The sequence below is a fragment of the Lontra canadensis genome, unplaced genomic scaffold (assembly GCF_010015895.1).
Source record: "Lontra canadensis isolate GAN:19392208 unplaced genomic scaffold, GSC_riverotter_1.0 scaffold41, whole genome shotgun sequence".
In the NCBI taxonomy this organism is placed as follows: domain Eukaryota; kingdom Metazoa; phylum Chordata; class Mammalia; order Carnivora; family Mustelidae; genus Lontra; species Lontra canadensis.
Window position 1 is genome coordinate 2,411,732 of NW_022631035.1, and position 26,693 is coordinate 2,438,424.

Below are 26,693 nucleotides of genomic sequence, written 5' to 3' on the forward strand. Positions count from 1 at the left end.
AAGTTTGGAAGTCCTACAGCCTGAGCAGCCCGTGGCTTCCGTCTGGCTGTTCGGGTTCCGGGAGGTTACCAGAGGCCTCCCCCCAGTTCAGAGGCCCAAGCCCACCCTTCAGGGGAGGAGGGTCCCCGGGGAGGGGGCATCTGCTCCCTGAAGCCTTGTCCGGGCCGCTCCAGTCCCTGGCCACCTGGCTTAGCCACCTCTAAGCTTCTTCAGCCCAAGCCAAGCAGAGCCAAGGAGGGCAGACCTGGACCCAAACCTTCTTCCCGGCTAGGAGGTCCTGGGCAGTCGCTTAGCCCAATCACTTCCTTGGACAATTACTTCCTGTTCAGCAAAATGGGCTCTGCAGCTCTTGTGGAGGGTAAATGAACCTGACCTGCTACCTGGCCAGTTGTTGGGCACACGGCCAAAGCAAAGTATCACCTGGTGTCGGGCATGATCCAAGCTGACTCCTTCTGCCAGGTGTGAGCAGACCAGCCCCCCAGGTGTGAGCAGACTCCGTCCTGCAGGTGTGAGCAGACTCTGTCCCCCAGGTGTGAGCAGACTCCGTCCCCCTGTGTGAGCAGACGAGACCCCCAGGTGTGAGCAGACCAGTCCCTCCAGATGTGAGCAGACCAGTCCCTGCAGGTGTATACAGACCAGTCTCTTAAGTCCCTCCAGGTGCGAGCAGACCAGTCCCTCCAGGATGCCTGAACCCCCAGTGTCCAAAGCCACTCCGCACCCAGAAGGTAGGGTTGCCAGACGGAATATGGGACACAGTTAAGTTTGAATGTCAGATACATAACGAATCATTTTTTAGTTATAACTATGTCCCAAATTTGCATGTCACTGTTTATCTGAAACTCAAATTAAACTGGGTGTTCTGTATTTTTATCTGCAAAATCTGGCGATCTTAATTGAAGGATATCCAGTAACACGGGGTTTGGTTTTGGTTTCTTCAATCCGCTGATGGGAAGAGGCAAGATGAGAAAGTTAAGAGAAAAGCAGGATACAGATCTATAAATACACTGTCATCATTACTTGTTTTTAAATTTTAATGTATATTCACATAGAGAGGGACAGCAGCCCAGACGCGGTCCTGGCAGAGCCTGAGATGGACCCAGGGGATGGGCAGCCCCGTGGGGGGCCGGGGGGGGGGGGGGGGGCGGGTGGCAGGAGAGCTCCAATAGATCCGCGGTGACTCCCCCTGGACCCCAGCTTAGAGGCAATTTTTCTTTCTTTCTTTCACTTTTAAAAAATGTTCCAACGTTAAACAAATTTTTTCCTAACCTTTTTTCAGGGAACACGTCTCACTTGATTTAAAAACTATTTTTAAAACAATCACTCACGTGGAAACTGCTTTTCAGTCGCCGCTGCATTGTTAGGGGTGCCGGATAAAAGAAGGGAGAACCTTCACATGTCACCCTCTCGTCCTGACGCATCTCAAACAGCCTTCTAAAGCCGCAGGTGCCCCCCCAGCCCAGGCCGCCAGCGTGCTTGACCCCGTCTCTGGGGAGTCTGAGCTGTGGGCATCCACAGCCCATCAGGGTGGGGCCCTGGTGCTGGTGACCTCGGGGCCCCGGGTGATGGGGGGGTCACTCTGTGCTCCCCCACCCAGACCCTCCCCCCTCCTCCCGCCACATTTCAGAGCCTCACATTTTGTTTGCACGGTTTCCTAACCTCCCTCGCTCCTCGCCCGTCAGTACTGCCTTCTGCACGGCCGCCCCCAACGGCCATCCTCACGTCTGTGTCTCCCTCCCCTGCTTCTGCGAGCTGCACGGTAAAGGGTGTGTGAAGTCCGAGGAGCACTGTCGGCCTCCCGGGAGGAAAATGGGTGAACGTGGATGCAGCAAGGCGCCGTCCGTCCTGACTCCCGTGGTCCCTCGGCACGGCCATGGCTCTCCTCACTCCAGTTCTCTGCGCTGCCGGGTTATGTCACCTTCGCCGGTGAGTGGACATACTGAGGTTTCTAGATCCCTACTCGGGGTCTACCTTTTTTTATGCATCCCGCCCGATCCCACTACCATGGGGGAATGCAGACCTGTCCCTTGGAGCTGGGGGTCCCGGCCGAATGAGCTTGAGTAAGGGTCCCAGGACGTGGGACTGGAGGTGACCCGGGCTAAAAGGTGTGTCGCTCAAGGTTCCCATGCAGAGGACAGAAGCCCCTCTGGCTGCTTTTGGCAGAGAATGAAGCAAGGCGTGAGGGCCAGAAAAGCAGGCCAGACCTTGGCTCCCGCACGGTTCCCAAGACACGACCGAGCCGGCCCGCCCCGTGTGGAAGCAGGAGACCAAGTGACCTGAAGCAACAATCCACGGCTCCCCAAGCCCCGTGCCCGCCCAACCCGGCTGGATTTGCACCGGCCGCCAAACAGCCGACCCTCGCCAGGCCTCTCACCAGCCTCAGCCCGCGGCCCGCCCCCAGAAGGTGCCCCGTGTGCGCACCCTGGGCCTGCCCCGGGGACAGAGCAGCAGCGCGGCCCCCGCATGGCGCCCCAGCTCCAGACCCCGAGGATCGCACCTGACGGGCTGCCCCTGAGCGGCAGGGAGGTCTGGCAGCGCGCCCCGCGCAGTGGGTTGGGGAAAGGGGGCGGTATCGAGGATGTCAGTGGGAGGACGGGCCACCGCCAGTCTAGGATACGTCCGTCGGGGTTGGGGGGCTCCACTGGCTGGGGGCGGGGGGCCAGCATCAGTCTAGACTGTCTTCCTCTCCTCCTCAGCGAGTGTCACTTGCTCCATCTACGGCTCTGGAGAGGACGAGGGAAATCATTCAGGTGCCCCGAAAAGGCCCAGAATGAGGGAGCCCGTGGCTGCCCCCATCACCCCTGCCCTGGGCAGTCAGTGTGGACGGCCTTCTGCTTCCATGACCTGACAGGTTCCAGAAGGCTGGGCAAGCCACTCAGAGTCCAGCCAGGCCACGGGGATGCATCTGCCACGGTTCCGTTCTCAGGAACTCTGCCAGGTTCTGGGTGGGACTGTCGGCCCGGGAACGGGCAGACGGTGGGCCTCGGGGCCTCCTGCACACACCCACCAGCAGTCATTGATTCAGCGCAGGGGCGGTTGGAGTTTCTGGGAGACCATGAGCTTGGAGGACCTCTGCCCAGGCTGCACGTGAGGGTCACCTGAGGGGCTCTCGTCCAATCTCAGAGCCTGGACCCCACCCCAGGCTAATCAAATCTGCCCCCGGAGGAAGCGGAAGAGCCGGGGCGGTCAGCTAGAGAGGGTCGCGGTTCACTGGAGGTGACTGCCCCAGTGTCAGCTTGTGGGCGGGGGTGGACTGCAGAGGCAGCGGGGACCAGAGGCCAAGGACAGAGTCCGTGCGAGGGGCGGGCGGGAAGGAATGGGCGTGAGGCCATGAGCGAGGAGGGCTGCAGGTGATGGGAAGGACATGGTGTTCCCACAGGGGACATCTGTTTTCTCAGAGAGGGGATGGTTTCAGCCGGTGTTGCATTGGGGGCAATGCTGACTGCCTGGCCCCCCAAGTTCACCTGCACCCTGGGACCCAGGAGGCTCAAAGAGGCAGGCCCTCCAATAGGACCTGAGATCGTCAGCAGCAGCAAGAGGCTCTCCCTTCCAGCTCCATCCAAACAGCAGACACTGTGGAGGAGGGTTTTTTAACTGATTTATTGTGTTTGGAAAAAACAGTGCATGGTGGTTTTACACTAAATTTAAAAGCTCAGAAGAGAAGGGCGCCCGGCTGGCTCAGTCGGAAGAGCGTGTGACTCTGTCTTGGGGTGCTGATTTCCAGCCTCACGTTGGGCATAGAGGTTACTCCAGAACAAAATCTTAGGGGCACCTGGGTGGCTAGTTCTGTTAAACGTCCAACTCTTCGTTTCGGCTCAGGTCATGATCTCAGGGTCATGAGATCGAGCCCCGCAATGGGCTCTATGCTTAGCTCAAAGTCTGCTGGAGGTTCTCTCCCCCTGTCCCTCCCCCAAAAAAGCTCAAAAGAGAAAAATAAAAATCACCAGACACTACTGCCCAGAGTTGGTGACAAGGGGGTGACCATCTCTCCAGGTACCTCTTTGTGCAAATGCACACGCACATAGAAGATGCACGTGTGCAAACTTGCACGCTTATAGACAGTGCCAGTCTGCTCAGCTCCGATCTGTCCACAGCCTGGGCGAGGAGAGGGTAGCAGGAGCAGGTGTACCTCAGCCTGACCCAGACAGACTCAGCCCCTCGTAGGTCTCAGGTCTTTGTGGGGGGACAGCGTAGATCTTATAGATGCTAATGCTGCCCAGCTTCCCTGCTGGGCAGCCATTCTCCCCCTAACCTCCCGGTGACCCAAGCATAGCCCTGTCCCCCGCAAACATCTTGCAGATGACCTGGTCTCCAGCATTTCTGGAAAAGCCATGACCAGAATGGACGCCTCCCCCATACCCTGGTGTTCCTCCTGGTGATCCAGACCATCTTGCCCATCTCTCTCCTTCCCACCTGTCTCTGGACTGGCCACCCTCCTCTTTTCCAAAGTGGACCCCCCTATCCGAGCTCCCAGCACCCTCCACCCCGTTCTGTAATTCCTCTATTCCAACTCCCGCTCCTGCCCCTCCTGTCATGAAATAACACACACACCCTTGACCCCCGTGGCCCCTCCAGCTGCAGCCCTCCGCTCACCTTATTGACAGCCTGTCCTGACATGGTCACTGCCTGCTGCCCGTGTGCTTGTGTGTGCATGTGTGTGTGTGTGCGTGTGTGCATGTATATGAGTGTATACATGCATGTGTGTGCGTGTGTGCATACTTTCGTGCAGGTGTGCATGTACATGTGTGCGCGTGTGCACTACGTGTGTGTGCGTGTGTGCATACATTCGTGCAGGTGTGTGTGTGTGGGTGCGTGCATGTGTGCGTGTGTGTGTGCATTATTTTGTGCACACGTGTGCATACATTCGTGCAGGTGTGTGTATATGTGTGTGCATGTATATGCGTGTCTGTACGCATGTGCGTGTGCACATATGCATACATCTGTGCAGGTGTGTATATGTGTGCGTGCGTGTGCGTGCACATGTGTGTGTGCGTCCCGTCCTGTAACCACCTGTCTGCTGGCCGCTGCTGCTGACACTGCTCTTTCCAGGTTCCCTGCTGGCCCCCAGGGCCCTCCTCAGCTCCCCTCTGGGACCCACGAGCCTCCTTGTTCTCCTTACATTGGCCTTTCACGGTGGCCTCTGCTCCCTCTCTGATCTGGCTGCCCTCCCTCACTTGTCCCTCTGGACCCCTGTCTCGTCTTCCTCTTTCTGCTTTTTGCACTTTGCCCCGGTCTATAGCTTTAGCATGTTCTGGAACAAACAACAGTGGACAGCAGCAACACGATGCCTGAGAGCTTCCTGTTCTCCCGTTTCTCACTGCCCCAGGGCCACATCCCATCCATTTCAGGACCCCACCCCACCCCCACCCCACTTCCCACACCCCATCCAGACGGGGCCAAGACTCTGACCCAGATGGTTCCCAAGCACCTGCCGGTCAGCCTTTCCCCTGCTCTGCCTGCCTTGGCTCCACCTGCACAAGACCACGTGCCCTCTGCTGGCCTCCCTGCTCGGCCGGCGTCACCCCCGCCGCCACTGTGGCTCCCAGAGCCTGTGACCTCTGACCACACCCGACTGGGGGCGGGGACAGATTCAGTCTGTCCTGTGGCGGTGACCTGCTCTCGTCAGCCCGTTCGGGCCCACCCTGGCCTCCGCTGCCCAGCAGTCTCTCCCCAGACTCCAGCGGGGAGGGAGGCACCGCTGATCAAGCATGGGGTCACGGCTTAGCTGCGATCGGCATCAGGTGAGCTCAAAGAAATCTTGGAATCTTGAGGACCGTGATCCCCGAAAGTGTGTGCGAGCTGGGGGCTTCTGCAGACAGAATCGGGGCTCAGGGGCGGCCCGCTGAGGTTTGAGGGTGTCCCAGCATGGAGCTAGCTGGGTGCTCTTCCTATCGTGCTGGGGCCCAACCCAGCGAAGGGATCTTGGATGAGTGTCCTGGGGCGGCCATAACACCAGAGTGAAAGGTAGGGACAGAGCAGAAACTGCCCGTCTCACGGTTCTGGGCCCAGAAGCCGGAAATCAGTGTGCAGGCAGGGCCGTGCTCCCCCAGAAGGCTCCCGAGGAGAACCCTCCTCTGTCTCTTCCAGCATCGCTGGCCGCTGGTGGTCTTCGAGCTCCCAAATTCCAGGTGCATCTTCCCTGCACCGTGTTTCTGCTTCCAAATCCTTGTTCTCGTAAGGACACCCGTCACCGGGCACCGAGGGCCCCCCAACACCCTCCTCTTCACCCGATTCCATCTGCAGAGACCCAATGTCCAAACAAGGTCCTTTCCTGCAATCCCGGGGGGACGTGAGTGGGGGGAGGCAGGACTCAAGCCAGGACTGGGGCAAGCCAGCCATGGAATGGGAGCCCCGGAGTGAGGAGCACAGGAGCAGCCTGGGGAGTCCCAGGAAGGGGGGAGGACGGGAAAGCTGGGAGGCGGCGGAGGGAGGATGGGAAAGACAACAAAGCAAGAGGGAAGAGGACAAGAACAGGGACCCCAGGATGAGACATCCTGAGGGCAGAGTTCATGGCCGGGGAGGTCAGCCCCACCAGGACTGCCCACAGATGGCCTGGTCCCGTGGCCCCATGATGGGAGATGTCTGCGTTTTCATCCCAGGCATCTGGCTGCCGAGAGTCCCAGCGCTTCCCATCTCAGCGAGAGGCTGCCCCTGCTGGGCCACCCGCCCCCGGAGAGACACATGCGCAGACTGTCCTCAAGGACGCAGCCTGTAATTACCCCCAGCTGCCAGCAAACAGCATCCACTTAAATGATAAGCAGACGCTGGGAGGGGAGGCCAGCTGGCCCAGAGCTGCTCCAGGAGGCACCCCTAGACATCTCAGAGAGGCGTCTGCCCAGGCCCACTGACATCGGCGGCTTCCTGCCCGTAACCAACGCCCTGACCAGCGCCTGGAGAAGAAACTCAAGCTCCAGCGCCCCCCCCAGACAGCCAACCAGCCTCCTAGGACGCAGGGAAACTTCCATGTCCCCAGACGGGGGCCGCTCGAGGGAGCCCGCAGGTGCAGGGTACAGGTTATGAATGTGACCTTCCAGATCCAGGAGCCTGGGTCAACAGCCCCAAGGGTGCCTGTGAAGGCCACCACCCATGCTGGCCCTGATCGCATTTTCTAGGTTGATCTGGGTGGGCCTCCCAGGGGAGATGGGCTGGAGGCAGCCTCGAGGAAGCCTTCTCGCCAAACCTCGTGCCAGTCCTGACCACACTGGGCAGACAGAGGGCCACGTGACCGCTGACACCGGGTCCAGCCCCTGCCCCCACCCCATGCTGCCTCAGGCCCCCAGGACATAAGCCAGAGTAACGGCTTCGGGCAGCAACAGGCCAGACTCCAGAGGGATTTGCTCAGCTGGAATTTGGAAGTTATCTCCCTTGGCCCCAGACCTGCTGTCCAGTGCGGGGCCACGAGCCACATGCGGCTGTCACCCGCCTGTGGAGAGGTGCCCACAGCACAAAATCCACACCAGATTTCCAAGACCACGAACAACAACAACAAAAATAAAGTAGAATGTCTCACTAACGGTTTTTGTGCGGGGAGATAAACCGTAAGAGACTCTTAATCCTAGGGAAAAACCGATGGTTCCTGGAGGGGTGGGGGTGGGGGGTGGCGTATCCGGGGTTTGGACATTACGGAGAGGATGTGGTGTGATGAGCACTGGGTGTTAAACACAACTGACGAATCACTGACCTCCACCTCTGAAACTGATAATACATTTTGTACAAATTAATTGAATTTAAACTTAAAAATAAAAATTAAAAAAACAATAATTTTATATTGACCATGTGTTGGAATGACACTTAGATATACTGGACTAATAAAAGATATTATTAAAATTCATTTTACCTGTTTTCTTTTCACTTTTTTTTAAGATTTTATTCATTTATTTGAGATAGAGTGAGGAAGAGAGCAAGTGACCCACAAGTGGGGGGGAGGGGCAGAGGGAGAGAGAGAAGCAGGCCCCTCTCTGAACAGGGAGCCCCACTCAGGGCTCCATCCCAGGGCCCCAGGGACCTGAGCCCAAGGCAGACGCCCAACCGACTTGGCTGCCCAGGCGCCCCTTCTTTTCACTTTTTAAACAATCTTTGGATTATTTTTATTATTATTTTATTAGAGAGAGACAGAGAATATCTCAAACACGCTCCCTGTCCAGGGCTGATCCCGCATCCCTGAGATCATGACCTTAGCCGAAAGCAGGAGTGGGAGACTTAGCCGACTGAGCCACCCAGACGCCCCTCTTATCGCTTTTTTAACGTGGCCGCCCGGAAACTTCGCGGAGGAGCCCGCATGGTATGCCTCCGGTAGGACGCCGACTTTGAACCTCACCATAAGGAGGAACGTCCCCCGGAGCTCCAGAACCTCGTGAGGGAAGCAGAGCACCCCGTGGCTCCCATCTGCCAAGGGACCATGAGCGATTCATGGGGCCTCTCTGAGCCCCGCTCCCCCGGGGGCCCTTGGGAGCCTGCAACGAGCGGCACGGTGGCCGCCCCACACATGCGTTTGGCCCTGATGGCACCCAGCCCTCGAGGTCAACACCAATGTTTACTTCTCACTTAATGTGTCTCTTCCAGAGCCGCCCACGTGTGCCTACCTGCCTGCCAGGGAGGCACACAGACACGACAGGGCTGGCAACCCGCCGCGCCAGCCCAGAATTCCCAGCCCAGCGGGGCAGGGGCGGCCGGCGCGCGCCGGGCGTGGAAGAATTCCATCAGCCCCCACGGCCGTGATGAGGGCTCAGCACGGGGGCAGGTGTGAGGGCTGACCCGGAGTGCGCAGGGGAGGGACGCCCATGAGGCAGTGTCTTCCCCGGGGCGGGCCACAGAGCAGGGGGCTTGGCCGGGGTGGGCGCGTAGTGTGCTTGGCACACAGTAGATGCTCGGTGACTGCGGGGAGCACAGAGCTGGAAGGTGGGTTTGCAGCCGGAAGGCTGATCCTCAGCCGCCCTGTGAGGCCACTTGGTCAGCCTGGGCTTTCTTGTCTGGGGAGTGGGGAGATTAAAGGCCAGGGCTCTTAGGAGGAGCGCCGGTGGGAGTGGAGGGTCCCGGGCCAGGCCTGGGATGCAGGGCGACCCCCGGGAAGGTCTGTGCCCTCTCTCCTTGCTCTGATCAGGAGGGCGCACAGCCTGAGCAGGCCAGGGCCCAAATTGGAGTGGTGGGGAGGGTGGGGAGGCTGCCCCACTGGGAAGGGGCTTCGCTGGGGGAGCAGGAGGATGGACGGGGCCAAAGAGGGAGGGCCAGGCAGCAGGTGGGAGCCGGTGCCCAGCCCAGAGGGACTGGGAGGTGTGGACATCAAGCAGCAACAAAATGGTATTTGGGACAGATTCACCAGGGAAGACGAGAAGCAAAGGGGCCAGAGCAATGGCACTTGCCCTAACCCAGCCGTGTGGAGATGAGGGCAGGACCCAGGGCAGGACCCAGGGCAGGAGGGAAGGCCAAGAGCAACCCCAAGAAAACTATGTTTCCAGACCTTTCTCTCGGCACACGCGTTTAGGGTTCTGAAGGACTGTGCCTCCACTTCCTGACTCCCTCGCCTTATGCTGCCCATTCTGGAAAGACCTTTTCCGTGAGTCTCCACGATCTCGGGGCCAGGCCGAGTCCCCTCACCTATAAAAGGGACAGTGAAGGAGGTCTCCCAGCCTGGGCAGGAGTACTGAATGGTGCGCGGTGACTGGCGGCCCTTCTACCAATCAGAAAAGGAGGCGGGGGGACACCTGGGTGGCTCAGTGGGTTAAAGCCTCTGCCTTCGGCTCAGGTCATGATCTCAGGGTGCTGGAATCGAGCCCTGCATCGGGCTCTCTGCTCACCGGGGAGTCTGCTTCCTCCTCTCTCTCTGCCTGCCTCTCTGCCTACTTGTGATCTTTGTCTGTCAAATAAATAAAATCTTAAAAAAAAAAAAAAAAGAAAGAAAGAAAAGAAAAGAAGAGGCTGGACTCCTAGCTCAGATCTGGGAGAACCAAGGCTTTGTGGTGGGCACCCCCAGGGTCAAATCCCAGCTCCACCCCAAACCCAGGGGCTTAAAACTAATAGCAGTTTAGTGTCTCAGAGTTCTAGAGAACAGAAGTCAGAAAGGCGTCCCTAGGGCTGTGCTCCCCATGCCCGCTCCCGGGCAGGACGCCTCTGTGCCTCTCTCGGATTCTCGTGGCTACAGGCATCCCCAGTCTGCCTGTCCCAGGTGCCTTCCCCTGCAGATTCGAGAACGTCCGTGTACATCTTCTCCTTGTCTCTCTCTTATGAGGACACTTGTCATTGGAGGTAGCCCTTCCCCCAACCAGGATGATCTCCAGGATCCTTACCTTATGTATATCTCTAAAGACCCTAATTCCAAAATAAGTTCACATGTTGGGGGCTACTATTCCACCCATAGAGTCTACTTGTGCCCCCCCCAGCCCAAATTCACATCCATCTCATGAGCAAGAAACACTCACCTCTCACACCCTGTTGCCTAGTGTTCAACTCTCTTTGCCTCAGTTTATCCCACAGAGCCAAGGGCATCAATGACTACCTCGAGCAGTGGTCTGGAGTCACGGGAGCTCCCCGGCTCCACGCTCTGTGACAACCGGAACTGGCGTCTGCTTCATTCCCTCCGGACCGCCCCACAAACCCAGGCTCTCCCCAGGGCTGGCCACAGGCGTGAAGGGCCAGAGAAGGAAAGAGAGCCTGGGGAGCACACCGTCCAGCTGGAAGGGTGAGGGCTCGTCTGGGGCTGGGCACCCTAGGTTGGGTCCCAGCCCTGCAGCACCACACAACCAGATAGAACCCCGGTTTCTCCCTCTGTGAGTGAAGGATGTGGTGTAGCTCTCAGCGTTGGGCACGAACTGAATGAACACGGTCGTGGCGCGCTGCCGCCCCAGGACATAACACAGTGGGCCCCGTCCCTGCCGCGGGCCAGCAAGGGTCTCCCCGTAGCTGGGAGGCACCTGGTCCAGCTCTTGTGGATTCTTAGCGCCGGCCCCCTTTCTCTTCTAGCCAGGGACCAGGTGGTGTCTTGACACAGCCTTGCCACCCAAGCCACCCAGGCCATCCCAGGTGCCCAAGGCTGACACTGGGCTTGGTGTTAAAAGCTCCGCTTCCCACACAGTGAGCTGAAGACCCCAGGCAGATGACACAGGTGCCCCACTCCTGACGTGCTTCTCCGGGGGGCTGCGGTTAGTCCACCAATAGGCCCAAGTGCTTTCTTCCTTATGGCCCCGTCCAGCAGGCCAGGTCCCCTGTGCCTCCCCGGGCTCCATGGCCACCCTGCGCCTGCTCTGCCCAGGGCTGCCTAGGCTGAGATGGGCTCATATCCGGGAACCCAGGGCATCCTGGGACCATACAGATCCTGGAGAGAGCGAATGCCAACTGAGGATGAAAGCCTTCCTCCAGCACCAGGGTCACCCCTCAAGGCCAGCAGGGACTGGGGGCCATTCACAGAGCAGGAGGACCCCGCAGACTGCAATCCACCATGGGTAGCAAATGTGAGGCTCGAGAAGGTCTAGAACTTTCAGCTGGGACGCATACCACGTCTGCTTCTGCAGAGAGCGCAAGGGGGTGCAGCTCCGGCCTCGCCAGCCTCCAGACAGGTGTGCTCAGCTCCCCTGACCCCGGGAACCCTCATGCCGAGCGGGGGCTCCGATCCGGGCTTGGTTGCCTGGGTGCCTCCCCGTCCTCACCACGATCATAAAAACAGTAAAACTAACTAATAGCGACCGAGCGTTGTGCCTCACTCCCGACAGGTCCGGGAAGTTCTTGGCCTGTCACCCACCCAGCCTCCAGCACTGCCCACCAAGCATTTTATCACCAGCCTGCTTTTCAGCATGGAGACACGCAAGGTCAGAGGGCAGCGAATGTCCCGGTGGGGAGGCACGGGCCCGCAGTCTGCCTCCCGGGATCTGCGTTCTTTAGCTCTAGACTATAGTTTCTGTGTTTGACTCTTCACGTCCATGTGCTTGGAGGGACGATGGGGCTTCTGAGATGCTTCTCAAAGGAAACCAGGTGGAGAGAGAGCCCTGGAAGCCCCGTCCTTCAGGAGCCTCCTCACATCCAGGGAACTTGTCCTCTGGCCCGGTCTGAACCTGTTATCTGACCAGGACATAAAAGTCTCCCCACTCCCCTGCTCGAAACTTCCGAAGGCCCTCCATAGCGACTGGACCAATTAGATCAATTATCCATAGCGATTGGACAGATTAGGTCAATTAGATCAAAAGTAAACTCAGTCCCAGCCTCTCACGCAAACTGCCTTTGTCCTTCAGAATCCACTCCATCGCCCCACTCCCTCGGCTCACACCATCCCCACCCCTGCCTTCATTCTGGCCCTTGAACACATGCTTGCCTCAGGGCCTTTGCACCTGCTGTCCCTCTCCCTGGAACAAACCCTCCCCCTATCTTTACAAGGCTGGCTCATCCTCAACGTGCAGGTCATAATTCATACGCAATTTGCTCAGAGAGGCCTTCTCTGACCACCCAATGGAAACGTCTTTTACGCAAACAGGAGTAAAGAACAAAACAAAACAAAAGGAGAATTCTTTCCCTCCAGCAAGAAGGTCAGGGCTGGGGCTGGACCAGCCCCTTGTAGGAGTTTAGTGGATGCAGAGGCCGGAGGAGAGGATGTGAACAGCCCTGGGACACAAGGTCCCCTCGCCAGCTGGGAGCACAGAGAGAGAGAGTAGCACAGGGCAGCCCCGAGGATAACGAGGCCTTTGTCCAGGGCCCTGGAGCCATTTGCCCTCAGGACAATGCCTTAGAGGTCTGGCATCCTGGGGACTGGTGTAGTCTATGTGTCCCGGGGGGGGGTTTGTAAGGGGCCCAAAGGTTCCCCATGCACAGACCTGCTTGCCCTTTCACTATGGCCTCATCCAACAGGTCGGGCCTCCCAGTGCCTTGTTGGGCCCCATAGCTACTCCGTGCCCGCTTATGGGGCGCCGGTGCCCGGCTCTCGCCACCTATGAGCCCCGGGCCAGCGGCTCTCCTCCTGTCTCCCTGCCTTCTTAAGGGCTACCTGTGGAGCTGAGACAGTGCCTCATTTTATCTAATATATTCCATAGGCTCACAGCAATCCAAATGCCTTCCTCTTGGAGGTGCCGGTAAACAGTTAGCAGACTCCCAAACCGTTCTCGAGGAGAAGGTATATATGTATATTAGTGATAGAAAGGACGTGTATCATATAATTTACAAATCATAATAAAACATGCAATATTCAGGGCACCTGGGTGGCTCAGTGGATTAAAGCCTCTGCCTTCAGCTCAGGTCATGATCTCAGGGTCCTGGGATCGAGCCCCACGTCGGGCTCTCTGCTCCGCGGGGAGCCTGCTTCTCCCTCTCTGTCTGCCTGCCTCTCTGCCTGCTTGTGATCTCTGTCAAATAAATAAATTAAACCCTTAAAAAAAACATTAAAAAAACCATACAATATTCTCCCTTTTTAAGATTACTTATTTATTGCTTTATTAGTCAAAGAGAGAGAGAGAGAGAGAGAGAGCACAGGCAGGGGGAGCAGCAGAGGGAGAGGGAGAAGCAGGCTCCCCGCCGAGCGGAGAGCCCCCGCCGGGCTAGATCCCAAGACCCTGGGATTATAACCTGAGTCAAAGGCAGACTCTCAAGTGACTGAGCCACCCGGGCGCCCCAAAGACAGCATTCTTTACTGTAAACTCCATGTGACCGATTGGTTCACAGAAGCTCTCCCTGACTTTTTGCCAAACTCTTGGGTGAGCAACAGCCTCGCCTGCGGTCGTCAGGCCGGTGCAGCTCTGGAACCCGCGTTGGTTGACACTTTCACAGCAGCTAACCACCAAAATGACCGAGAGAGGGGCACCCGCGTGGCTCATTCGGTGAAACATCCGCCTTCAGCTCAGATCCTGATCTCAGGGTCCTGAGATGGAGCCCTGCGTTGGGCTCCTTGCTCCATGGGGAGCCTGCTTCCCCCTCTGCTACTCCCCCTGCTTCTGCGTGCGTGTGCATGCTCTCTCTGTCAAATAAATAAAATATTCAACAACAACAACAACAAAAACAAACCATGAGAGAGGAGTGTGTCCAGTTCTTTGCTCGTGGCGATGCAAGCGACCTCTGCGCTGAATTCGGTGCGTTTTTAACACGGGGAGGGCACTTCCTCCAGTTCTCGTGCCACTCACCACGTAAGGGCTGCGAGCTCGACACCTGCATTTGCTCTGCGTGGGAGCCCCCGGCTGGCTCTGTCCGTAGCACCTGTGACTCTCCATCTCAGGGTCATGAGTTCAAGCCCCACGCTGGGTGTAGAGCTTACTTCAAAAAATAATTAATCAATAAACCAACCAATAAGTAAATTTACGGTGCACGATTCTCCTTTCAATCACCGTCTCAAATCAAGACAATCAGCAAAACAAAAAATCAAGCCACGGTTTGCAGTGTCTGCCTGTGTCTGTGGTGTAAACGCTCCCACCACAGCCCCTCAAGCTGCCAGCGTGAAGCCGCCGGACACGGCGTTGGGACAAGGAGCACCGTGGTCACCGCAGCCCAGAAGACGGCAAGCGCCTTCAAGAACATGGTAAGAATACAGTGGCGCGAAATCATGAGGGAGAAATGAGTTTGGAGCCCTTGCTACCTTTGTCCTTCATACAATTTACTTAACTGTAAGTTTAAATAATTGAATTTTTAATAACGTTGTGTTGAACAACTGGGTCACAAAATTTCCGGAGATCGGGCCATCGGCTCTCGTGAGCCAGGACGAGCCGGCTCGCACACATCAGTGGCAGCACTGTCTTGTCGCTTCCAAAAGTTCCACTTACTCCACACCCACCTGACATGGACACACTGAGTGTCTACTGTGTGCCAGGCCATGTTCTAGATGCGGGGGACACATCGGAGAGAGGAGGTGAGCTGGACCCTTCCTGTGGACTCGTGTGCCTGCAGGAGAGAGAGACCAGGAGCATCAGCAGGACAGAGGACAGTCTCCCTAAGGAGGGGAAGCTGGTGCTCCAAAAAAGGGCCCAAGGAGGCCGGGGTCACAGGGGACCACAGGAGCAGCATGTTGAAAAGATGACGTCGGGCTCGTCTGGGCTGCCGACCTGCCATCCCACGGAAGGGGGAACCAGAGCTTCTGCCCAACTGTCAACCTTTATAAACTGTGGGCTTGGGTCCGTGAGCAGACACAGGGAAATGCTGCCAGAAAAGACCCGAGCTGCTCCTATCATTCTCACGGCACTATCGGGCTACTATAGAGTTTTGGGGATGGGAAAGCTCCCCACCCAAAGAGCCTGTCATCCTGAAGGTGAAATTCTTCAGTAGAAGAGCTGAGGAGAAGATTAGGGGTGTAGGGGGAGCCTGTGTTCTGGTAGCTTGAAGCCACGTGGAAGGAAGTTCATTAAATGCTAACAAGTTAAAAAAAGAAAAAGATGACATTGAGCAAAGACTTGAAGGAGAAGGGGAGGACCATGCTGCTATCTATTCCAGACTATGGCCACAGACAGTGCAAAGGTCCTGAGGCCCCAGCATACCTGGAGTGTTTGAGGATTCTGTGTGGCTGGAGCAGAGTTGCAAGAAGGAAAGTCCAGGGCGCCTGGGTGGCTCAGTCGGTTGGGCGACTGCCTTCGGCTCAGGTCATGATCCTAGAATCCCAGGATCGAATCCCACATCAGGGTCCCTGCCCGCCAGGCAAGTCTTCTTCTCTCGCTGACCTCGCTCCTCTCATGCTCTCTCTCTCTAATAAATAAATAAGAAAAATATTAAAAAAAAAAAAAAGAAGGAAAGTCTGAGGACAGTAAGGCAGAAGATGACAGTGTCAGGTCACATGGGGCTTCGGCAGCCTTTGCAGGGTGTTGAGCTGAGGTCTTTTCTCCTTTTTGCCATGAAGAACTGACACCTGGAATCACCAGGTAGCAGGAGGGAAGGTCAAGAGAAGGCAGGTGGGTCTGGCTCTAATGATGCTGTTTGCTTGCCATCCCATGGCAGAGAGACTATCAGTAGGTGTCCAACTTGTTTGGGGTCTCTCCCTGTCCCAACAGCCCTCACTGACCAGGCCTGAGGGTCCCATGAGCCAGACCCCTCGATTCCCAACACTTGTGATGGGGCGGCTCATGGGGCGGGGAGCAAGGAGGGTGACTGCATGTGTCAGCACCAGAGCGGGCCGCATTCCAGCAGGCTTGGGGATGGCTAGCCCCGTTGTGCCTGGCCCCAGTCAGTCCCCTCCTCACTCCCCCACGCCACATGAGTCTGGCCATCTTGGTCAGAGCTGGACGCCTGACCAAAGGGCCACCACTAGAGTCTCCCCCAAGAGGGATGGCAGGATGATGGGGACAGCTGGCCACTTTTGAGGCTCTGACTGCTGGAGGGAGCTGGATTGGTGCGCTCGGGGACCGGACACTGAGACCAGAGAGGAAGCGAATGGCATCTGTGGAGAACCAACAGACATTGGGCTCTGAGCTGCCTTGAGTGGGGACAGGGCCAGCTTCACGGCGTGGGACTAAACAGACCCACACTAATTTAATGCTCTGTCACCCTGTTCATAATTTTTGAACAAGGGGCCCCACGTTTTCATTTTTGCCCTGCAACATGGACAGATGGCCCCAGGGGATGTGCCTGGGGCTGGCAGGTGGTCAGGAAAACCTGATGAGGGTCCCCCCGGGGCAGGGCGCTCTGGGTGAAGGTCCGGGGAGGGGCGTGCTCTTTGCGCGCCCCAGGACACGAGCCGGAGCGGGGTGTGGGGGAAGACACCTCCCATGTGTCTACCACGGGTCAGCAGAAGCGGGGTGCTGCGGGGTCTCCTGTCCCCGGGGACTCCTGCCCAGCGAGGCTCCTGTCTGCAGTGCTCTGGGACTGGGTGAGGAGGGCCAGAAGCTGGCTGTTTTGAAACACAATTACAACCAGTCAGACAGGCCTGTTCAATACTCTATTGACAGATTCACCTTGGCAACCTGGAGCCCAGCTCCTCCAGAAGCACCTCTCCCACAGGCTCTCTGGTCTTAAAGGCACACCTCCCTCCCCTCCCAGCCCGGGGTGCTAGACCCAAGGGAGGGGCAGGGCCCTGGGCTTTGGCTGGGACCCTGCAGAAGATGGAGGCAGGGGGGACGGGGACTCTTCCCGTTCAATGAGCAGCCGCCCTTCCACTCTGCAGGGGGAACCTCCTCTTTGATGACCCCCAGCCCCCAGACCCCCAGCCCTGGTCTCAGAAATGTCACAACAAAGTCCTTGCCCACCAGCAGCTGGACTTGGCAGAGTTGGACCACCCTCTCTAGGGGGTGCACATAGAAATCCCAAAGTGGCAGGTGCGGAGGCGCTCTTCTGGGGGGCTGAAGGGTCTCGGCATGGCAGGCGGGGGGCAGGGTCTCTGCATCGCAAACAACCAGGCTTCTGATGAGCGATGTACAAACAGCCTCATCCACGCTGCTCAGAAACGGCGAGCCCCATGTCTGCAGTCTATGTGCAAAAACCAGCCTTGCTTCTGTGGGAACCTGGAGTTGCCCCAGAGCTGGGACACGCCCCCCGGGGCACGCACAGGTCCCACCGCAGAGCATAGAGCTGCTTCGTGATTCCTGCCACGGGGGAAACCCAGCGGCCAGGAGCGGTCCCCCTAGGTCAGGCTAAGATGCCAGCAGCAAGTGATCGGGGGGCTACGTCACCCCGGTTCAGTGGCTTTCACACCCTGCTGCATTGTATCCATGGCAGTCCACCTGTCTGTCTTTCTGGGCCTCTTTGGAGAAAGAAGGCTTAGTGTACACAGGAGTGTGTCTTCGCCGGGAGGTAGCAAGAAGGGGAGGGAAGAGCCGCCTCAGCAGAGTGTGGGAGTGAGCGACCCCCGCACAGCCCAGCGGACATAGCAGCTGGGAAAAGCCGTGCTTCTCAAAATTCCAAGAAAGGCTTCTCTCCCACGTAGACTTCTGTAGCGATATTCCCCTGGTCCTGCGCAATATTTCTTGGCGTGTATGGGACTCATTCTTCATCACCGGGCCAAAAAAGGAAATCAGTAATCACCAGTCGGTTCAAAAAGGGAAAGACGTTTTCTCTCTATGGGTCTGTGTCCATGAGATTCTGCCGTTTCTTTGGAATAAAAACAAACGAACGAAGGAACTACCAGCTTCAAAAGCAAGGGGATGGGGGTGGGGAGGCCTGGGTCCGTTTCTGAACCTTCCAATCTGAATGAGTCAAAGAATACAAAATCACCCCATTATAATCATTACTGTCAAATTGCGGGCAATCAGCTCACAGACACAGGCCAGACAGACATCGGGAGAAATCTGTAGAGCCAGAGCCGGGCCTCAGCCTGCAGACCGGGACTCTCAAAATAAAAGGAGAGACAGGCAGGCCTTGTGTTTCTAGGTCTGGTGTTCCCATTACTTTCACATGCTTTTTACTTTAACGGCATCAGACAGAAACCGGCATTCCCACCCGAGGAGAAGTCATCCCCAGGATGCCTACAGGTACCAGGGTACATAGGCAGGTGAGAGTTCTGGGCCCCCCCAGAACCATCAGTCCAAGGCCAACGGCTGATTACCTACACCCACCCGCAGGGAGAGCTGGTAGGCCCCACTCACCATGTCCCCCCAGACATGCCATTCTTGAAACTTCTCCCAGAACTTTCATGGGCCCTGGGCACTGCTCTTTTGGTGGATCCTTTGTCCCTAAAAAAGTTTTAAAAATTGGGGCGCCTGGGTGGCTCCGTCGGTTGAGAGTCTAGCCTTCAGCTTGGGCCGTGGTCCCAGGGTCCTGGGATTGAGTCTTGCATTGGGATCATTGCTCCATGGGGAGCTTGCTTCTCTCTCTCCCCACCCCCTCCCACCACTGATGCTCTCTCATGCTATCTCTCTCTCCTCTCTCTCTCTCAAATAAATAAGTAAAATATTTTTTAAATGTATGAAAAATGAGTTTATAACTGCATTGGTATAAAGGTGAACATATCAATATTATATGTTAATACATTGTCTTTTTTTTAAAGATTTTATTTATTTATTTGACAGAGAGAGAGAGAGATCACAAGCAGGCAGAGAGGCAGGCGGGCAGGGTGGGGGGGCAGACTCCCTGCTGAGCAGAGAGCCGGATGCGGGGCTCAATCCCAGGACCCTGAGATCATGACCCCAGCGGAAGGCAGAGGCTTTAACCCACTGAGCCACCCAGGCGCCCCAAGACATGGCCTAAAGATTTTTCTTCTGATTTTAAAAGAAATTAGACGTACAATGTAATATTATTCAGCTTTAAAAAGGAAGACCATTCTGACACCTGCTACAATACGGATGGCCCTTGAAGGCATGATGCTGAGTAAAATACGCCAGACAGAAAAGGACAACCACTGTATGATTCCAACTATATAAGACACCGGAGTAGTCAAATTCATGAGACAGAAAGTAGGACGGTGGGTGCCAGGGGCTGAGGGTTTCTGTTTGGGGTGATGCCGAAGTTCCGCGGGTGAACGGGGGTGATTCTTGCCCAACAATGTGAACATGCCCAGTGCCGCTTGAAAATGGTTAAAATGGTAAATTTTATATTACACGTATTTTTAAAAAGACTTTCTTTATAAATTTGACACAGAGAGAGAGAGGAAAAAAACACAGCAGAGGGAGTGGGAGAGAGGGAAGCAGGCCTCCCGCCGAGCACGGAGCTGGATGCGGGGCTCCATCCCAGGACCCCAGATCATGACCTGAGCTCAAGGCAGATACTTAATGGACTGAGCTACCCAGGCGCCCCAACATTACACGTGTTTTAAATTTTTTTAATAAACGACTTTCACGGAGTAGGAAGAGGAGAAGGAGAAAAGAAATTAGACCACTTTGTGGATCCCTAAAAATACTTCCGGCCCTTGCAGCCCAGCCTGATGGAGGAACCGCCCTGCCCCAAGCTCCGGGCTGGCTGCGCTTGCGCACTCCCTCCCTACGCCCTTTACCAGCCCCACACGCATGCGCACATCGCTACATTTGCCTCCTACCCTCCTCCATCACTGACTACCTTAGCCCAGAAAAAAAAAGAAATTCTGAACTTTATCTGGAACTTCAGTGACTATAAATAATCTCAAGACCTATTCCAACCTAGCTGCTGCCATTCTCACGGCCACTGTCCCCACCAGAGGAAGAACTGGGGTCCCTTTTCCCTACTTGGGGTATCTCTTGGGGTATTAGCGCTCCCCCAGCCAGCAACCCAGGAAGCATCCCTTACAGGGAAGTATCAGGGCACTTTTAAGAAGTGGCATTTGGGGAATTCTGGGTGGCTCAGTCGTTAAGTGTCTGCCTTTGGCTCAGGTCATGATCCCGAGGTCCTGGGATGGAGCCCCGCATCGAGCCCCACATCGAGCCCCACATCGGGCTCCCTGCTCGGCGGGAGGCCTGCTTCTCCCTCTCCCACTCTCCCTGCTTGTGTTCCCTCTCTTGCTGTGTCTTCTATCAAATAAATATATAAAATCTTAAAAAAAAAAAAAAGCGACATTTGTCAGGCACAGCCACTTTTCCTTCGGGAACCTCAGTTTGGAGAAGAGAGTCCCTGGCGGGGTTTCTGCTCCAGGCTCCCCTTCCCACTCATCCCCACGTGAAGTCAGGCTGGCTGGGCTGTTGGGGACACCTGCGCTGTCATACCAGTTTGCTTCTTATGGGCCCTTGGACAGCAGAACAAGGCAATTTGGGATGCTCTTGACCTGTGACCTCCTTGAAAAACCTCAAACCAAAGATGCGCAGACGCTCCTCCTGACGACTTCTCAGTGGGAGGGGAAGGGCCTCGGGCAAGGGGCGCTCATGGGAAGCAAGGGCCGCTCATGGGAAGCAAGGGCCGCTCATGGGAAGCAAGGGCCCTGGCCACCGAGGATGCGCGCGGCCCTAGGTGTGCAGGGGCTCCCAAGGTTCCAAGTCGCTCTGGGTCCGCTTGTTTTTGGCTGGAGACGCAGCGGCGTCGCTGCCAACGCGAGGGAGGGGGGCGCGGGCTCTGCAGCGAGACCCCCCTGCTCGCCTGCCTGAGCCTCTCCTTCCCACTCCCAGAGAGGCTGGGAGGGCCGCCCTGGCCCAGGCCCCAGCCGCCCGCCAGCCCGAGGGGAGCCCGCCCCCTAGGGGAGGGCGCGGCGGGTGCAGGCTCCTCGGCTCCCCTACCCCGGCCCCGCCTGGGCCGCGGACCCGGCAGGTGAGGCGGCGGCCAGGGCCCCCCCGGGAGCCTAAGGGGATCCCTCGGGGGTCCGCGGAGACCGTCCCAGGAAACGGCCCTCGGGAACAAGTTGGGGAAGGGGCTTCTTGGGCAGACCTGGGGATTCTTCCAGTGGTGGTGTTAAGGAAGGGGACCCCCACCCACTTGGATCAGGATTCGAGAGGGAAGGGTGAGGGGTAAGGAAGGCCTGGGTGATCGCGCCAGACGACCTCGTCATCGGGGTGGGGGTGGGGCGGGTCGGGGGTGTGGGGGCTGGACCTGGAGGGACGAAGTTGCGCGGCAGACAGACTCCGCTCCGGAAGTGGCCAACCCGGGGGCCCGAGAGAGAATGTATGGGACTCTGGGGTGCCTGAGGCGTTACCGCCCGCCCCCGGCCCCGGGCCCCGCACGGCAGGCCGAGCTGTGCTGCGGCTGGGCCCTCCCGGCCGCCATCCCACGGTCACGGGATCCCCGAGCACCCCCTCTGTTCGACCCTCGATCCTTCAGGGACACCCCCCGCCCCCGGTCCGGGGGGGCTCGCCGCGTTCCCGCCCCTGGGGATCGATCGGCCGGCTGGCGACGCGCGGCCGCGGCTCCCGAGCCTGCGCCCCCTCCCCCGCTCGGGCTACGCAGGACGCGGCCTCCGAGCAGCGTCCTCGCCGTTTCGGGCTGCGGCCGGGCCCGGCTCCCGCCAGCCTGGGAGGCAAAAACGCACCGGGCCCTTCCGGTCGCGCCCGCCCCGCCACGCCGGGGTCGGCAGGGGGACCGAACGCGAGCCCAGCCTCCCCGGCCCGCGGCGCCCGGCCCCCCACCCCACCCCACCCCACCCGCGCTCCTCCCCGCCGCGCCGAATGCCCTCGCGGGCGCGCGCTTCACCCTCGGCGCGCCGCCAGGCCGGGCGGGGGGCGTGCGGGGGGCTGGGGGGAGGGCGGGGTGGGGTTGAGCGGCGGCAGACGAGCACTTCGGGGTCCGCCGGGCGATTTTAATCTCATTCCCGGCGTTGCCGCAGCCGCTCTCGTTTGGAAAAAGGAAAGAAAGAAATCCGCCCTGCGTGTGGGCCCCGCTGGGTTCGGGGGTGCGACGGGGGCATCCGAGAGCAAAACACGGGGGGCGGACGTGGAGGGGCGACCTCGCGGGCAGGGGAGGCCCGCGGGGAGACCTTGGACAAACCAACCCCAGATGAGAACACAGCGCGCAGAGGCCGTTGTGAGAGCGCGGCGGCGGCGGCGGGCGCTGGAAGCGGCTCCGAAGACCACGTTTGAAATATGGATCCCGGGGGCGCAAATCGCCAGGCGGGCAGGAGCCCCGCGACCCAGCCTGTGGCGGGGGGTCGCGTGGGCTTCTCCAGGCTGGCGGGGACGGGGGGGCTGCCCTGACGTGGGGAGGGGTTGGGCCCGCGATCCTCTTAGAACACTGCCCGTCGCGCTCCTGCGCCTGCGACCCCCGCGGGCCGCCACGGCGAGGCGAGGCCCCGCGGGCGCCAGAGTGGCCCCGGGAATGCCCAGGACCTGCCGGGGGGCCACGACCTGGTGGCGTGCCGAGCCCGTTGCCCCGCCCGCGCGCCCTGCCCGGCCCTCCCACCTGGCGCCCCAGCTTCAGCCCCGAGCAGCCCGCTGCAGAAGGACGCCCGGGCGTCAGGGGTTTCGCCACCCGAATGAAAGGCGACCTTTCGCGGGAGGTGTCACAAAGAGCGCACACATGGGGGTGAGGACACAGAGGGCGGAGGGGCGTCCTCAGGAACAAAGCCGTTCCTCCGAGAAGGTGCGGGGGGCGGAGTGCAGGGCTCCCACGCCGCCTCCGGGCTCTTCTCCTCCTACCCCCCACGCACAGTCCTGCCAGGTCAGCCACCGCTAAAAATGCGAAATTACAAACGCCAGTGCTGACGTCAGAGACAAGTTCCCCAACTAAGAGCAGAGGAGAGAAATGAGCCCTTGTTAAAGCCCGGGTAGATTCTGCAGTCGTTATGCTAGTAAATTCTCCTTGGCTGTCGGAAACCCACCTCCGGGGACCTAGAAAGCCACACCAGCTGAGAGCTTCGCTAGTCTAGGACTGGCCCGGGAAGTCACAGGCGGTCCCTTCCGGGCAGAAATCAGACCTGGGGCTCGTGGGCGGGAGCTGGTAACTCCGTGCAGGGAGTCCATTCACGGAGAAGACTTACAGAGTCATTGATTTCCCTGGGTTGGGGTGGCTCAGGCCCCATCAGGAACCCAGAATCGCATCACCCTCTGGCCCAGGGCCATTAGAGTCTCCGGCTTCCCGGGGTCTACTCTTTCGACCCTCTCCCCTCCACAAGGGAGGCTGCGGCTTGGGGAGACGCATCGCTCCTCACTTGGGGCCCCTGAGGGCCCCTGGGGGCCCCAGCTTGAGGGGGCACCCAGAAGGCTTCTGCCCCTCAGCGGAACCCAGGGGCGCAATCCGTCCTGGCTGAAGGAGGCAGCGCCAAATGCATGGATCAGCGACCTTTCTCCGGGGTTCCCCGAGGGGCTCGGGATATCCCGGGTCAGAGGCAGGGGCCCCAGCTGAAGGCTCTGGGAATCCCGAGTTTAGGCTCCACTCGCCTTCAGTTCCCTCAGAGGGGTCAGGACGGGGTGGAATGGTAGTGGAGGCCATGGGGGAGGCTTCCCAGGAGGTGCTCGCGGGGACGCCTCAGTGGGGGCTTCCAGGGCACTCCCCACTCCGTGGGGCACCCCCAGATTCTGTCTTTGACTCCTCCACGCAGCCCATTGGTGCTTCCCCGGACCTGAGCTCCTCCCCACACCCGCTGGCAGGTGAGGGGTGGTCTAGGGCCAGGCCAAGGTGAGGCTGGGGCTCTAGGACTCGGCCTCTCTCCATATCCACCCACCCTCCACGAGGACAAAGTTAGTAACCGCAGGAAGGGCGAGTCACCGCATTCTGCCGGTGCCTGTGTATTTCAGTCACTTGGCCAGAGAGGCCTGGAGTGAGGGTGGCTGCGGGCTCCCGGGAGTTCTGAGGACCTTGGGGGAGTCCCCTCCCGCCGTCGGGGGCACTTGGTGGCCGCTCACACTATCACACGGGCAACTACAGAAAAGATCCGCTGTACTGGCCGGCGAGAGCCACCCTCCTCCCCAGCTCGGCCACATGCCCAGCCCGGCTCCTGCGCAAAGTCGCCGAAGGGGCACCGGGTGCCGCCGCGTGGCCCCCGAGGTCCGGAGCGCGGGCGGGGGAGGTGCGGGGGCAGAGAGAACCGGCCGCACAGGGCGGAGTCCAACGCCCCTGGCGGCGCAGAGGCTGCAGCAGCCCGACCAGGACGGCGCGGAAACACCCACTAGAGACAGATTTTGCAGGGGATTTTCTAGTGAGGGGGCCGGCGAAGTGTCGGGAAGCGCAGCCCCTCCCGGGACGATGGGGCTGTCCGGGACAAGGTCGCTGTAGACCTCCGCACAGACTGAAAGCGCCTATGGCCTGGCGGCTGGCTCTACGTGTAAGGGTGACTGTCGTGCTGACAGCGTTTCCCGCGCCAGGCTCGGGGTCCCTGCCCCCTCTGCAGTTAAGTTGTCCCACCCGAGATCTCCTCGCCCTGGCCAAGAGTGTCAGGATAAAAGCCCAAAACACAGGAGAAAGACGTTCTCCCCGTGTCTCCCCTCCCCAAAACTCCACCTAGCCCAGCTTCAATAAACCCCGAGAGCCCCCCTCCGACCCGAGGACTACAGGCAGTCGTCGGCCCCATTTAGCCTCAGCCGTCCCCCCACCCCACCCCGACTTCTTCAGGAATCTTGGGTCTGTGCCTCGATCCTGTCGGAGAGCAGTCACTGCAGACCGAGCCCCTCTCTCGTGCCGCCCGAGGCGACCCCCCACTCCCAGAACCACTCGAAGGGAGGAGCCAGCGGCCAACGCCGAAACAGAAACGGCCACCGCCGCGGGAGCTGCGAGGTGGCGGTGGAACGGTGGAGTCAACGCGTGCGTCCTTAAACACCAGACTGTCTCCAGGCTTCTCCTGGATTCCCGGGAGAACGCGAGCCCCGAGCATGTTTTGGGGGTTCGCTTCGGTCCCTCGGCCCTCCCTGGGTCTCTCGAGGCCCCGCGCAGTCCCCACCCAGCATTCTGGGACGTGTGTCTGGGCGGGAGCCGAGACCCGGATGGCTCTTTGCCCGCCCCCCTCGCGCGTTCCACTCTCGCTCGGCGTTTGCTCTTTTTCTTTCTCCTTGGACACTCAGCCAAGGGATTGCGCAAGCTTCCTGCTCCCGGTCCGTCAGGGGCCAGGAGCGGGGGGCCCAGACACGCCCCAGGGCGAGCGCGCCCTGCCCCTCCTGCACCCTCTCCGGGTCCCCTCCGCCCTCGCCGCGACCCCAGCGAGCTCGCGGCCCCGCGGGCGGCGCCCTCGGGAGGCGGCGTGGAGCGCAGCAGCTCCCCCAGCCGGACGCCGGAGCCGCACGCCGAACGCGCCGTCTCGCCGCCGGAGGTGCTAAACTTCACACTCGGCGGCTTCTCGGGAGGGCCTCGGCTCGGCTGGCTGTCGGGGACCGGGGACACGCAGTCCTGACGGCCGCTTGGCTCCTCAGCCACTGCGTTCTCCGTCTCCCTGCACAGCCTCGATGTGCCCCTGCTCTGCCTGAACGTCTCGCCCTCCCCACTCCCGCCTTCGATGCCGGGACCCCACCGAGTCCCCTCGGTCCCCCAGGCAGATCCGGACATGCCCCGCGCCCCCTCTGCAGTCGCTCTCTCTCGTCCAGCTTGGCCGCGGGGCTGGGGCTAGCGTGGTTGATGCTGGAAACGAGGCAGCCCGGCCCTGCCCCACCAAGGAGAGTGCCGGGGGGGCAAACTGGGAGCCGGCCGGGACCTGGGGTGGGCTCGGCCTCGGAGCCCCCTTCCGGTAAGGCTCCGGAGCGCTAGGGCCCCAGCCTGGCTGCTCCTCCGTCCTCCTCCTCGCCTCTCCTTCCCGCTCTCCCTGGCGATCCTGTGAACCCCGCTGTCTCCCTCTCCCTGCCCTTTCCCTCCCTCGCCTCGTCGTCCTAAATGCCCAGAGCCGGGCGGGGCGGGGCGGGGCCCGCAGGGTGGGGGGCGCGAGCTGCCCCGGCCCCGATTCTGCCCCCTGCCGGCGGCTCCCCGTGTGTGTGTGTGTGTGTGTGTGTGTGCGCGCGCGCGCGTGTGCACATGACGCAATTCTGTGCAACTGGAAACTGCAGTGGATGCTTCCGTGGCCCCCAGCAGGGGTCCCCGGGCGGCGCACACCGAGAAGGAGAGGCACAGGGGCAGGCCCAGGCGCCGCGCTGCAGGCGAGGGGTCGCCGCCGAGACCCTTCCGGCCGTGTCAAGCTCCCCACCCGCCCTGCGCCCCGCGGCCGACACACCTCTCCCGCCGGGTCCCGCTCCCTCCCTCTCCCGGGCCCGCGGATCCCTCCCCCTGCACCTCCCCGGCGCCCTCCTCCTCCGGCCCCCCTCCCGCGTCCTTCCTTCTCCCCCGCGCCGCCCAGGCCCGGGGCCTCCGGTAGGCCCGGCTGCGCCAATCCTGGCCGCGGCCCGCCCCCTGACGCCGAGCTGGGCCCGGCGAGGCCCCGCCCGCTGACGTCCGGATTTGCATGAGTTCTTGTGCAGCCGCGGCCCGGGCTCAGTTGTCTGAGCGATCGCGAGCCGGGACGCGGGGCGGGCGCGGGCAGCGGCGGGCGGGCGGGCGGCCGGGCTGTGCAGGGAGCGGCGGCGGCGGCGGCGGCGGCG

General features: G+C 59.8%; 1 protein-coding gene across 1 annotated transcript; it reads left to right on the forward strand.

The window, feature by feature from the left end:
- The first annotated feature begins 1,820 nt into the window (after nucleotides 1-1,820).
- Nucleotides 1,821-26,645, forward strand: LOC116875509 (basic proline-rich protein-like). Its single transcript, XM_032871074.1, has 7 exons — nucleotides 1,821-1,923; nucleotides 2,399-2,545; nucleotides 2,694-2,810; nucleotides 20,883-21,021; nucleotides 24,751-25,441; nucleotides 25,570-25,852; nucleotides 26,188-26,645. The coding sequence occupies exons 1-7, from the start codon at nucleotides 1,821-1,823 to the stop codon at nucleotides 26,559-26,561; spliced, it is 1,854 nt and encodes a 617-aa protein (XP_032726965.1). The 3' UTR covers nucleotides 26,562-26,645.
- The last annotated feature ends 48 nt before the right edge of the window (nucleotides 26,646-26,693 follow it).

What these genes read in the sequence shown, in the direction of transcription:
- LOC116875509 (XM_032871074.1), top strand. Translation starts at nt 1,821, where the DNA reads ATGCAGCAAGGCGCCGTCCGTCCTGACTCCCGTGGTCCCTCGGCACGG. An exon ending in CTGGCAGCGCGCCCCGCGCA is followed by an intron (nt 2,546 to 2,693) that starts GTGGGTTGGGGA and finishes TCTCCTCCTCAG; the next exon opens with CGAGTGTCACTTGCTCCATC. An exon ending in CTGGGCCGCGGACCCGGCAG is followed by an intron (nt 21,022 to 24,750) that starts GTGAGGCGGCGG and finishes CGACTTCTTCAG; the next exon opens with GAATCTTGGGTCTGTGCCTC.